Genomic DNA, 12,755 nt, shown 5'->3' on the forward strand with positions numbered 1-12,755 from the left:
CCATGGGGTCGCAAAGGGTCAGACAGGACTGAGCGACTGAACAACCACGGGCTAAGTTAAGGAATCAGGCTGAGCGGGCTTGAGGGGAGCCTGCCCCCTAGCGGGCATAGATTAGAATTGACTGCTAATGTGACAGATACTTCCTTCCCCACCTCCCACACTCCAGGGCCTTTTATCACCTTATTTTACAACTGGGCAATTTGCGGCTTTGAGCGTAACTGAGGTCAGGTCTACCAATGGTAAGTGCTGAGACGAGCCCAGATGCACCTGCCTCCAAGCCCCTGAAGATGGCACGTGGGCTGGAAGACTCAGTTACCCTAAGGTAAGCGACTGGAGGCAGGATTTATTGTCTCGTTTTGGAAAAACCTTCTGTCAATCTTGGGGAGAATATAGAAAAAGAAGGTTAGCTCCAGCCCTGACTGTCAAGGGAGACAAAATCAGAGTGGGTGGCCACAGCCCACAGGTCATTTGAGCCCTTTGCCACACAGGTTTGACCGCCTGTGGGTTAGGAGAAGTGGTGTGCCTATAATTGAGCAATAAAGATTGTTCTGGTCTAATGCTCCTGGCAGAAGCAGCCTTGTGGGAAAGAGTGGAAGGATTCAAAGCAAACCTTCCCCTTGCCCCTCTCCCTTCAAGCTCTACCACAGAGAACACTTAATCCTCAGCTCCTCCCCAGGAACAAGGATGACCCCATCCCAGGAGAAGGCCATGCCTCTGGGGCAAAGACGCTGTCAGCCTTGGTGGACATCAGCTGGCTCTGACTTGAACTTGCTAACATCTGGCGTTGCTTCTTGGACTTCCTCAGATAGAGGAAGAGTGTGGACTCTAGAAAATGGGCATTTGGAGGTTTGCAGTTAGGGGAGTGACCCGTGCAAAATCTTGTTCTATCTCTTGCCTCTGAGGTCTGAGACTCGACATCTGGGAGCCCCCTTCTCTCCTGGTCACTTCTCTTCAGTTCCCTCACTGTCTCCTCCTCCCTCTACCCCACTTCTGAGTAAGGATTGGAAAAATCCTTAGAGATTTTTCAACTAAGTGCATTGGGAGTTTTCATTCTGGCCCTCATTCTGGATCCTGTCTTCTCTCTACAGTCCGCATAGGTGTGCCTTTCTCATTCGAAGCATGTCTACATACTCATGACACTTCAGTTCTTATGTCTAGCCCAGAAATCTAGCCTCATTTATATACTTGCCTATTTGATATTTTCATCTGTGTGTCTCTAAGCATCTCTAACTCAGTATCCTTCAAATTTAGCTGGTAATTCTTCAGTAAGTCCTACTGATTCTATCTCCAAAATATATTTATGTCAAATGTGTCTACTTTCATTTGCTTTCTCTGCTCCCACTCATGCTTTACCTAACAGTGTCTTTCCACTGAACTTGCCCTGGTCATTCTTTTCCCTGACATTGCTCTTTAGCATGACCATCAACTCATTCTCCACGAACAACCAGAGTCATCTGGTTAAACTGCAGGTCAAATCATTTTAGTCTTATTTGTAAATCCCTTAATAGCTACTTACTATATTAAAAATAATTGATTGTATCTAATATTGTGACCTAGCCACTCTCGGAGAAGGCAATGGCACCCCACTCCAGTACTCTTGCCTGGAAAATCCCATGGACGGAGGAGCCTGGAAGGCTGCAGTCCATGGGGTCGCTAAGGGTTGGACACGACTGAGCGACTTCACTTTCACTTTTCACTTTCATGCTTTGGAGAAGGAAATGGCAACCCACTCCAATGATCTTGCCTGGAGAATCCCAGGGACGGGGGAGCCTGGTGGGCTGCTGTCTATGGGGTTGCACAGAGTCGGACACGCCTGAAGCGACTTAGCAGCAGCAGCCCCTCTCTACCAGTATTAGTCATTACTTTTGTTCATCCATATTTCTATTCTTTCTCTCCTTGCAGGCACATGGAATGATTGCATTTCCTTTATACCCATGAAGTGGAAATATGTCTGTGTTACTTGTTTTGGACAATGAAACATAAGCAAAGTGGTTTGAGAGCTGGTTCCTGACTCTTTAATACACTTTCTTCTGCTACAGTAATTAGGGAAACCAGTGTTGATAAGGTGGTGCCACAAGATTGAAGAAGCTTGAATTAGTAGTAGTACTTGTAGGAGAGCTGGGCTGGAAGTTTGCCCATATCCACAGTGAGATGTCTATGAGTGAACAAAAAGTAAGCTTGTATGGTGAGATTTGGAGCTTGTTTGTTACTCAGCAAAACATATCCTATCCTGATTACCATGGTAGAAAGAGGACTGACTTGTGGGAAGCCTCTGTAAAATAAAAGCAAAGGATAAAGTTGTTTTGTTTTCAGCAAAATGTCTTGTTTTTTATTAGACTGTAAAAAACTAACAACTGATGCATTAATTATTCACAAAAGGAATCAAAAGGAATCCCCAGGTTGGAGGGAGTTTCAGGGTGGCTCAAGGAGAAGGCACATATGTGTTTTTGAGAGAAAATGACACTCCTAGCTAACAACTCTCCATGTGGATGGGCAAGACTGAAGCACCACGGGGAAAAAGGAAGATGTGGGTGAAACTTTACAGAGAGAGAAGCTAGCGTGAGGAAAAGTCACCTTAGGTGTGTTTAAGTGTGTTGATTAAAGTTAACCAGGTAAGATGCTTTCTTCCCCACTAACCAAGTAACAGTTGCTTCACTTTGGTTTAAAATATACCAGGAAGGATCTGAATGATTCAAATGTGGCTGAAAGGGAGCAGTTTTTGAGGAACATATACTTTTCCAAGCAGGAACATTGCTTTGTTTTCTTCTCTGAGGCTTCTGTTACTATATATCTTCAGTGATGGGCAATGTTTAATTTGGAGAGAGAGATTGAGGGAGGGAAGGAGAGAGACGACAAATAGGAAAGAAGAAAGGATGGAGGGAGAAGGGGAAAGGAAATAAATCTATAATGAGGCTGGAATGTGCAGTCTCAATGAGGGGGGAGAGAAGACCAACTCTTCCTAAAGACCCTTAAACACACAGAACAGCAGGTAGCGTTGTCTTGACGCTTTTTACCCAGGGTGACTATATTCTGGGAGGCTGGGGCTGAAATGCTGTGGTCACTATGAATGAAGGGAGTGACTTCTAAGTGTGCTGGCCTCCAGGCATAGCAACCAGAAGGAGACAGTTCTCAGAGCTCCTCTTCTCCAGGACATGTGAGGAATCCTCAGAAAGTACTGAAAACATGGTTGCCCACGCCTGTTGACTCCAGGGCACTGCTGAGGTTTCCATTGATTAGGGTCTCTGTTTTATGTTTCAGAAATCTCTAGATCCAGGGACCGAGCTGATGTCCACAGCACTGTCTTCTTATATGAGCAGAATGGGGCTGTGTTGATGGGTCAACACCCTTTCATCCTGAGCTGTGAGCAGTCTGGTCTGGGCAGTCTCTTTTTCTTTTTTTTGAGGCACAAGACCCTGTGCCCACTGTGAAGTTCATTTCCCACAGTCTGACCCACAACTGACGTCGTTCGGCTCTGCTCACAGCTCCAGGCCTCATTTGTGCCTCTGCCTCCCAGGTTCCTTGATGAGGCCATACGTGGCCTCAAAGTGGAGGCCTCTGAGTAGAGAGCTTCAGACTGGACCATATAAGCCCAGGTTCCGGGCGGCCTGGGAGATCCTGGGAGTTTTCCTCTGGGGAAATGGATAGTGAGCTGGTTTTCCAGCTCGGTGTGGCCTCTTTATGGCAGGAGGGCCCTGAGTGCCCACGTGGAAGCCAGATCCCACTGTCTTTGTCTGTGACTCGTCTGCTTGGCACTCAGGCTGGGCTGTTTCTGGGATGGTGGTTTCTTGCTGAGTCATCTGAGTGTCTTCAAACAAGCCTGGGAGCCTTGGCTCAGACCCCGTGAACTTGTCCTTGTGTCTTACGTGGAGACTGGTTCCCTGGCGGAAGGTTTGGACCAGGCGGTGCATCTCTAGGTGTGTGTGCCACGGAGACTCAGGGGTCTGGAGACAGCCCCTGTCATCCTCCTCCAGCATCTCCTCTGCCTCAGGAGCCGCCTCTTCCGGGGTCAGGGAATGCCTTCTCTCCTTGTTAATCCAAACAGCACTGACCATGGACTCGGCTGGGGCGGGCAGGTTCCCCCCTGAGAAAGCAAGGCGCCGACAGGTCACCGCTGGAAGGTACACGGGCAGCCCTCAGTTGGGGGGTTCTCAGAGCTTTCAAGCTGAGAAGGTCCATGCCCAGGACATCAAGGAGGCCAGATCCCCAGTGCATGCGCTATCTCTAACACACACCCATTCACGCACGATTATTCATTCAGTCCATTATTAAGTATTTATAATGTGCCAGGCTGAGACAAAATCTACCCCTTCATGATATGGCCTAGTGAAGTAGAAAGTGAAAGTGTTAGTCGCAGAGTCGTGTCCGACTCTTTGTGACCCCATGGACCATAGCCCACCAGGCTCCTCTGTGCGTGGGATTTCCCAGGCAGAAATACTGGAGTGGGTTGCCATTCCCTTCTCCAGGGGATCTTCCCAACCCAGGGACCCACCCTTTCACTTTCTACTCCACTAGACCACGTCATAAAGGGGTCGTTTTTGTCTCAGTGTTCATTACTGTGTTCCCAAGTCCTGGAATAAACAATGGAGTAGAAAAGGAATAAGCAAACAAACTATGGTAATAAAAGTCCCCGTGGTAAGCAGTGCTGTGGAAGAAAATTCAAGAATGAGAGTTTAATAATAGACTTCAGTCTTGGCGGTGAGGGAGTGAACCCTAGGGAGAGCTGGGAAGGTCACAGTTGAGGCTGAAAGAACAACCAGGAGCAAGGGCGTGCACATGTCCACCCACAGGTGTGATTCATATACACTGGCCAGTGGAAAGGGGTTATTCTTTGGTGTTATGGGGTTCTGATGGTGGGTTTAGCATCCAAGGCAGAGGAGGAGGGGCTGTGCTTGAAGCAGCTCCTTTCGGAGGACTGGTCTTTATCTTTTATCTTATAGCCGCTGTCCTGGAAACATGTTTGCAGCCCCGTCTGCTCTCCTGCCCTGGCTTCAGGGATGAGCAGCTGGGCTGATGCCTCTGTTCCTTCTCAGGGGCATCTTTTTACCACCTTGTGGAACGTGGAGTTTCTTGTCAACGCTTGGTGGTGGCGAGGGTTGGAGGAATGACTGAATGTCATTTTCCTATAGAAAGGAGGCCTGTGACAAGCCTGGAATTGCCTCTGAAATGTCAACAAAGCACCCTTGAGCATTCTGATATTTGTCACTGCAGAAGGCCCTGCAGGTGACAGCGTCCACAGTGGGAATAGAGAGATGCTGCTAAAGGAGTAAAGCCAGGAGGAGCCTGGAACTCCAGTGCTCGGGATCCAAAACACCTGCCATTTCTAGAACCTGAATACATCCCATAATGTTAAGAGGAAAGCTATTTCCAGAGCCTTCCTGCCGTTAATCAGCTCCCAGAATACCTGCCTCTCCGGATGCAACGCTGTGTCTTGAGATGCTGAAATCTAGTTTTAGTGGGAGCTGGTCTCGATAACCACTCTGTCTTCCTGGGTCTCAGATGTGCTGGACACAGAGGACTCCTGTCTTCTAAATTCCCTCTACGTGCTTGGCTTCATGGCATTAATATTTCCTGGTTTTCTCCTCCATGTAAGAAAAATAAATTGTGGCAAGACCCATACAACATAAAACTTACCACATTTAGCCATTTTGAAGTGTATTGTTCAGTAGTGTTAAGTCCAGTCACATGGTTGTACAACTGATCTCAAGGACTTTTTCATCTTCCCAGACTGACACTATACCCATTAAACAATTCTTCATCTCCTCCACCCCCACTGTGGCAACTACCATTTTACTTACTGTCTCTGGTTTGATAACTCCATGTACCTCATATGAGTAAATCACTACAGCGTTTGTCTTTTTGTGGCTTATTTCGCTTAGCATAATATCCTCAAGATTCATCTGGGTTCATCCAAGATTCAGCATGTATGAATTTCCTTTTTCAGGCTGGTATTCATCTGCTACTATTTCAACTGCTGTCCTCTCTGACTTTTCTTCCTCTGCTTGTGCCTTCAATAATTTAGCGTTCTGTACCTCTAATTGTCCTCCCAGCCTCCTATCAGTTTATGGATTGGTCCCCCACAATTTTATCCATGCCTGCGACTTCCAATAATTTGTTGATGACCCCAAACCTATATCTCCAGCCCAAATTACTCTCCCGAGATCCAGGCTGGTTGGAAGCTTTACAGATAATTCCCTCAAATGCAGCTTGTTTAAAAAATTTTTATTTGGACTGTGCCGGGTCCTAATTGTTGCACATGGAATCTTTAGTTGTGGCATGCGGGATTTTTAGTTATGGCGTGTGGGATGTATTTCCCTGATCAGGGATTGAACCCAGGCTTCTGGTGTTGGGAGTCATAGCCACTGGCCCATGAGGGAAGTCCTCGAATGTAGCATATTCACAAGTTCATCTCTCTCTATCAGAAATATTTTTCTCCTATATTCCCTATCTCACTGGGTGGTATCACCATGCCCCTATGGCTAACATGCAGGCGGAATTGCTTTTTTGCCTCTACCACTTTTTCACTTCATTTTTATAATCTGAAAGTGAATGTCGCTCAGATTCTCTACTGTCTGAGCCACCAGGGAATCTGCCTGCGATGCAGGGGACTCGGTTTCAGTCCCTGGGTCAGAAGATCCCCTGGAGAAGGAAATGGCAACCCAGTCCAGTATTGTTGACTGGAGAATTCCATGGGCAGAGGAGCCTGGCGGGCTACAGTCCATGGAATCGTAAAGTGCTGGACATGACTGAGCAGCTAACATTTTCACAGTTTGTAATCGGACTCTGATTTCTCCCTGGAGAACCACCTTAATCCTCACTCCCAGTCCAAGTGCTTCAAGTGTCCTTCCAACTCAGTCTCGTATGACCTAGTGACCTGGTCCTTAGCCGATCAACACAGAAAGTCTCAAGGAGCTTTGTCCATATTCATTTGTTTCGTTCCCACCACAATCTTATACTTTGGGGACTATAGTTATTCCCGATTGACAGATGAGGGAACTGAGTCACAGAGGAATTTATGGGATTTGTTCAAAGCCGCGCAGAGCCAGTCAGTGGCAAAGCTGGGGCTCAGGCTGTCCTTCAGTGACCAATATGGGGACATCCCGTCAGACAGCACACCGTTTCTCACAGCTAGAGCAGGAATGTGAACTTGTAGACTGCTGTGAAAGAAGTACCCCGAAAGACCCTGACCGAGCCTGTGGGTCAGAAGCCTTCCCTGGGGAAGCAGTGACTGAGCACTCCCCCTTGCCTTAACCTGTCCTAACTCATGACATGGTAACTCATCACGTGGTGATGATGGAGGCAGGAGCTCTGAATTACAGGATGCAGGAGAAGGGGCCAGCAGGGAAGGTTGGGGCAGGGGTGGTAAATGCTATGCGGTGTGCTGAGTTTGTGATGTCTTTGGGACATGCACATCATATAGTTTTGTGAGTCGGAATCACAGGTGTGTTAAATCAGCTTTCACTTGATACAGGTTTAATGAATGTTTGTTGAGTGAGTGAGTGAATAAACACCCTTGAGGATGGGAAAGCTTTAGGAAACTGTCAGCTCTCCCTGCACAGATGGGGGTGCTATTTGGCTGTGCCAGGTCAGTGCAGACAGATCCCACTGGTTGGCCCAAGTCACACGAGAGGGGCGCTTTTAGCCCATGGCAGCACACTTCCTGTCACTTCCCAGGCAGTGAAGTCCCTCTGGCCCCTGATTCCCTCCCAGCCCAGCCTAGAGCAGGGTGGGCTCCCAGGGACTGTGAACGATATAAACAACCACGGAAATTCCCCGGGGCAGACTACACCTCTCAGAGGGTCTTCCTACTTCTCTTAACTGGTTCCTCTGGGTTTAGAGGATGAGGGGCTGAGATTTGAGTCTTGTGCTCCTAACTTCCTCCTGGAATAAATTTGAGTTCCTAATGGAAGGGAGGCTTCTCCCCTGAAGGAGGGGCTTCTATATCTCAGTGCTTCTCCAGCTGGTGGGTGAGCCTGGGTGCCTCCTGGGTCCCTGGGCCCTGTGTTTCCTTTGGCTGATGCCCATGCTGTTGGAAATATCACGTGTTCTCTCTCCAGAGCCCATTGCCCTGGTTTGCAGGAGGTGCCTGAGTGAGACCCAGCCAGGAAGCACAGCTCCCATCTCCCCACGTGGCCTAGCAGTGGGGCCAAGCCCGGCTCACCAGGCAGACCAGTTCAGCAAGATTAGAATCTAAGAGCAGAGGCCAGGAATGGAGCCCCCTGCCTCAGCTGGTACCCAAACCAGCCCCTCTGTTCTGACCCTGTCTCCCCGCGTTTGTCCACCGGGAGGGCCTGCAGAGGCCTGGCCCTGCGCTGCCCACAGCTCTGCCACCCGTTCTGCCCACAGCCAGGTCCTCTACCCTCAGCACCTGCCCAGCCCTACCTTTCGGGAGCACCACGACGTGGGCCTGGGCCCTCTGCTTCCGTCTCAGGCCTTCATACTGGGCTCGCAGGAGCTGGATGTTAAGCAGGGGCCCTTTCCGGGGGGCCGGAGGCCCGGAGCCCTCAGCCATGTAGCAAGAGCCCAGCTGCCAGAAGTGGGGCAGGGCGGGGCACGGGCAGGGCAACCCCTTCATCCGGATCTGGGAGGAAAGCAAACACGGATGGGCGGGGCGAGGGGGTGGTGGGGCTCAGGGAAGTGAGGAGGAAGGTAGCCAGATCCCGTGGAGAGCAAGGTAGGGAGAGTGAGAAATGGAGGAGGGGAGGTGGGGTGGAAAGGGCCGGTCGGGGGGCAGGGGGCTGCAAGAGGGAAATTGAGGGAGAGGGAAGGGAAGGAGGGGGTCCAAAGAGGGGATACAGAATGGAGGAAGAAGGTGACAGCAGAGATGGACGGCGGAGAAGCGTGAGGACTGGAGGGCAGCAGGAGGAGGAAGAGGGCAAGGAGCAAATAGAAGTGAGAAACTGAGGAGCTGGGGGCAGGGCGAAAGGCAAGCCCAGCTGCTCAGATCCTTTTAGCGTCCAGGGGATGTCCTGCTCCAGGTCCTTCGCTGCTTGATCCTAAAGTGCAAAATCCAGGAGCTCCCATGACACCTCCTGTTTCCTGGCAGAGCTGGAGCTAAGTGCTGAGGGAGGCCAGGTGCCCAACTTGGCTCACGCCTCTCGGACTGGACTGCGGATGCTTGTCAGCAAACCTGCCCGTTTGGTTGGCAGTTGGCGAAGGAGCTGGTGCCCAGGGGATATGCACCAGCATTGGGCAGAGGGAGACCGACCCAGCAGCAAGGTACCCCTGAGACCTCCACTCACCCCCACGGTGTGCAACCCGGGAGAAAGCCCAGCCCCAGCGAGCCGTGGCCTCCAGCCAGCCCCACCCCCTTTGACATTCAGTGTAGCCTCTGTGGTCTCAGCATTTCCCAACCAGTCAGGTTGGTGTTTGTCTTACCCACAGCTGGGTGCACCCTCCCCCTCTGCTTGGCAGCCCCACCGTGCCTACATCCTGTTTGAATCCTAAACTCTGTCTCTCTTTCACACACATCAGCTTTGATCTATCCTGGGCTGCATTTGACCGATAAAGCTTTCTATCTTCTCCTAACACAGTTACCCAAAGTATTTGCAGAGGCAGTGGAAACAGTAGCAGCTGAATTTAGAGACATTTTGGAAAGCAGTGGGATGGTATTTAGCCATAGGACATTGGACAAGAGATGGAGCGTAAATCTTTGTTAGGTGATATATGCCATATGGGCTTCCTAGGTGGTGCTAGTGGTAAAGAACCCGCCTGCCAGTGCAGGAGACATAAGAGATGCAGGTTCAAGCCCTGGGTTGGGAAGATCCCCTTGAGAAGGGAATGGCAGCCCAGTCCAGTATTCTCGCCTGGAGAATCCCAAGGACAGAGGAGCCTGGCAGGCTACAGTCCATGGGGCCACCAAGAGTCAGACACGATGGAGGGTACGCACACAACACACACATGCCATATGCATGTAGGCTGTATGCTGTGTTGGGTAGTGTGTGCTGCTGTAATAAGGTACCACGGGCTGGCGTCAACAGCAAGAATTCATTGTCCCACAGGTCTGAAGGCCGCAAGTCCAAGATCAAGGTGTCAGCAAGGTTGGTTCCTTCTGGGATCTGAGAGGGAATCTGTTCCATGCCTCTCATTTTGCTTCTGGTGGTTTGCTGGCAGCCTGGGGCATTTCCTGGCTTGTAAAAGCATCACCTGACCTTGGCCTTTGTAGTCACATGATGTATGTGTGTCTCTGAGTCCAACTTACCCTTTGTATAAGGACACGAGTCCTACTGGATTAGGACCCATGCTAACGACCTCATCTTAAGTCAGCCTTTCTATCTGCCATGATCCAGTTGCCAGATAAGGTCACAGTCTGAGGTACTAGTTAGGACTTCAACATCTGGATTTGGGGGTCACACTTTAACTGCTACCAGGTAGAGAAGTGGTAGACCCGTCATGGAGATGGCACAGGAGAGGAGCAGATTGGGGCGATGGAGAGGAAGAGGGATTTGTTTTAGATGTGATATTTGACGTGCCTCTGGTCGTTGAGTCATCAGGAGGGAGCTGGAAGCTTGGTAGGGAGATGCAGATGTCATCATTTGTGAAAAAGATACAGTTCATTATTGGAAAAGTTTTATCATTAGACAGTCATGCATACAGGGGATTGAGAGATGGTCTAAAGTTGCTTTCTTTTCCCTTTCAGTCCCCGCTAGCTTGTTCAAGTTCATGTTTGATGGGTAGGAGAGAGGTCTCTCCTGTGCACTTCTGCCTTCTTCTTTTCTCTTGTCCCAGTGTCTAACTTCTTTGTCTTGGCTTCTGGTCTGTCATTACGTTCTAGCTATTGAGAGAGGGGATGAATGGTCTAGGCTAGTGTAGCTTCTACAAGATTACATTTTAACATAATTTCTGTGCTACTCTTTTGTTTAAATGGTCTCACTGTCTTTCCCTCACCTCCTCAAGACCTCCACAATTATCCTGGCTTGGGTTGAGGAGGGCTCCATCAATGGGAGAGTATATACTCCAGGAAGAGGGTTATGAAGGTGAAAATGTTCACCCTACCTCCTAAGAATGGAAGTCTTCAGCTCATATGTGGCAGCTGAAGTCTTAGGATTGAATGAAATTTCCAATTTAGGAGGCTATTTCAAGATACCAAGCTCTGGGAAGACCAATATTTAAGGGGCAGGTAGAAGTAAAAAGGTAATGTTGAAAAACATAAAAAGTGAAATCAAAACGATGGGAGAGAAAACAGTGAAGAGGGGCATCCCAGATTTCCAGGAGGGAAAGAAATGTCACCAAAGAGCCAGGGTGGCAAAACTGGGGAGACAGAGTCTCCTGATCTCCCTTCCGGCCCTGTAGAATAGCACCTGAGAAATATGTGCAGAAGACTGGTTCTCAGTCTGGTTACACATTAAAATCACCTTGGGAGGTCTTTTTTTTTTTTTTTTTTTTGTTTAGCTGTGATGGGTCTTAGTTGCGACATGCAGAATCCTCGATCTTTCTTGTGGCCTGTGAGATCTAGTTCCCTGATCAGGGATCGAACCCGGCCCCCTGCCTTGGGAGGTTGGAGTCTTAGCCACTGGACCACCAGGGAAGTCCCAAAACCACCTTGGGAGGTTTTTTTTTTTTTTTTTAAACATTCATTTATTTATTTGGTGGCATTGGGTCTTTCGCTGTGGCACACAGACTGTCTAGGTGAGGCGTGCAGCCTCCAGAGTGCACGGGCTCAGTAGTTACAGCGTGCAGGCTTAGTTTCTCTATGGAATGTGAGAACTTAGCTCCCCGACCAGGGATCGAACCTGAATCCTCAGCATTGCAAAGAGGATTCTTAACCACTGGACCACCAGGGAAGTCCCCCACCCTGGAAGTTAAAAAAAAACACCCATGCTGCAGTGCCTCCCCTAAATATTCTGATTCACCTAGTCTGGGGTGGTGTCTGGATACTGGTGTGTGTCTAAAATTCTCCACTGCTCTGGAGAGTTAACTGCCCAGACTCTCGAGTCTCTGGGTTATTGGTTGAGAGACAGTGGTGGGAAATAGCCCAAGCTTCTTCATTCCTTTTTTTTTTAATCAGGGAGCCTCTCTAGCAGCAGCTTCCCTGGTGGCTCAGATGGTAAAGAATCTGCCCACAGTGTAGGAGATTCAAGAGACTCAGGTTCAATCCCTGGGTCAGGAAGATCCCCTGGAGAAGGAAATGGCACTTTTCCTTCTCAGCAAATGGAATCCACTTCAGGATTCTTGCCTGAAGAATTCCATGGACAGAGGAGCCTGGTGGGTTATACAATCCATAGGGTCGCGAAGAGTAAGACATGACTGAGCGACCAATACTTTTCCTTTCTCTACTTGGAGTTGAAAATAATACGGGCCCCTCCATTCTAGTCCAGCTGCATCTGCCATAAAATTGGACTCCATTTCTACTGCATTTGACATCTGTCAGTCTTCATCTTTTAATAGTAACTGTTATCCTTTTCTCTGGTTCAATCTTTGTAGGTATTCTAACGGGAATTAGGAGAGGCTACCAGCTGCTGGCTGCTTGCCTGTTAGAAGCTTAAATTCTTTCCTTAATTCATATGGTTCCTCTCTCTCTTTTAATACCCAAATCTTTCATCTATTTAGAATTGATTTTAGTATTAGAGTTTTAGATAAAGCATGAATCTAGCTATTTTTTCCTCCAAATAATTGCCCTGTTGCAGAGTACCACTTATTGAATAAATTTCCCTTTCCCTATGATTTGCAATAACAGTAATAATAGTGTAAGAAAAAAAAATTGGCAATGGTATCCCATCCCAGAGAGTCCTCTGAAATAAATAAAAAGTATGATTGAG

At 48.8% G+C, this 12,755-nt stretch overlaps 1 protein-coding gene across 1 annotated transcript; it reads right to left on the reverse strand.

Moving 5' to 3' along the window:
- Positions 1–2,301: 2,301 nt before the first annotated feature.
- Positions 2,302–9,636, reverse strand: C8H9orf152 (chromosome 8 C9orf152 homolog). The gene is made up of 2 exons (XM_027550486.1): positions 8,380–9,636; positions 2,302–4,081 (listed from the first exon to the last, which is right to left on the reverse strand). The coding sequence occupies exons 1-2, from the start codon at positions 8,570–8,572 to the stop codon at positions 3,570–3,572; spliced, it is 705 nt and encodes a 234-aa protein (XP_027406287.1). The 5' UTR covers positions 8,573–9,636; the 3' UTR covers positions 2,302–3,569.
- Between the last annotated feature and the right edge of the window lie 3,119 nt (positions 9,637–12,755).

This window comes from Bos indicus x Bos taurus, chromosome 8, assembly GCF_003369695.1.
Source record: "Bos indicus x Bos taurus breed Angus x Brahman F1 hybrid chromosome 8, Bos_hybrid_MaternalHap_v2.0, whole genome shotgun sequence".
NCBI classification, from domain to species: domain Eukaryota; kingdom Metazoa; phylum Chordata; class Mammalia; order Artiodactyla; family Bovidae; genus Bos; species Bos indicus x Bos taurus.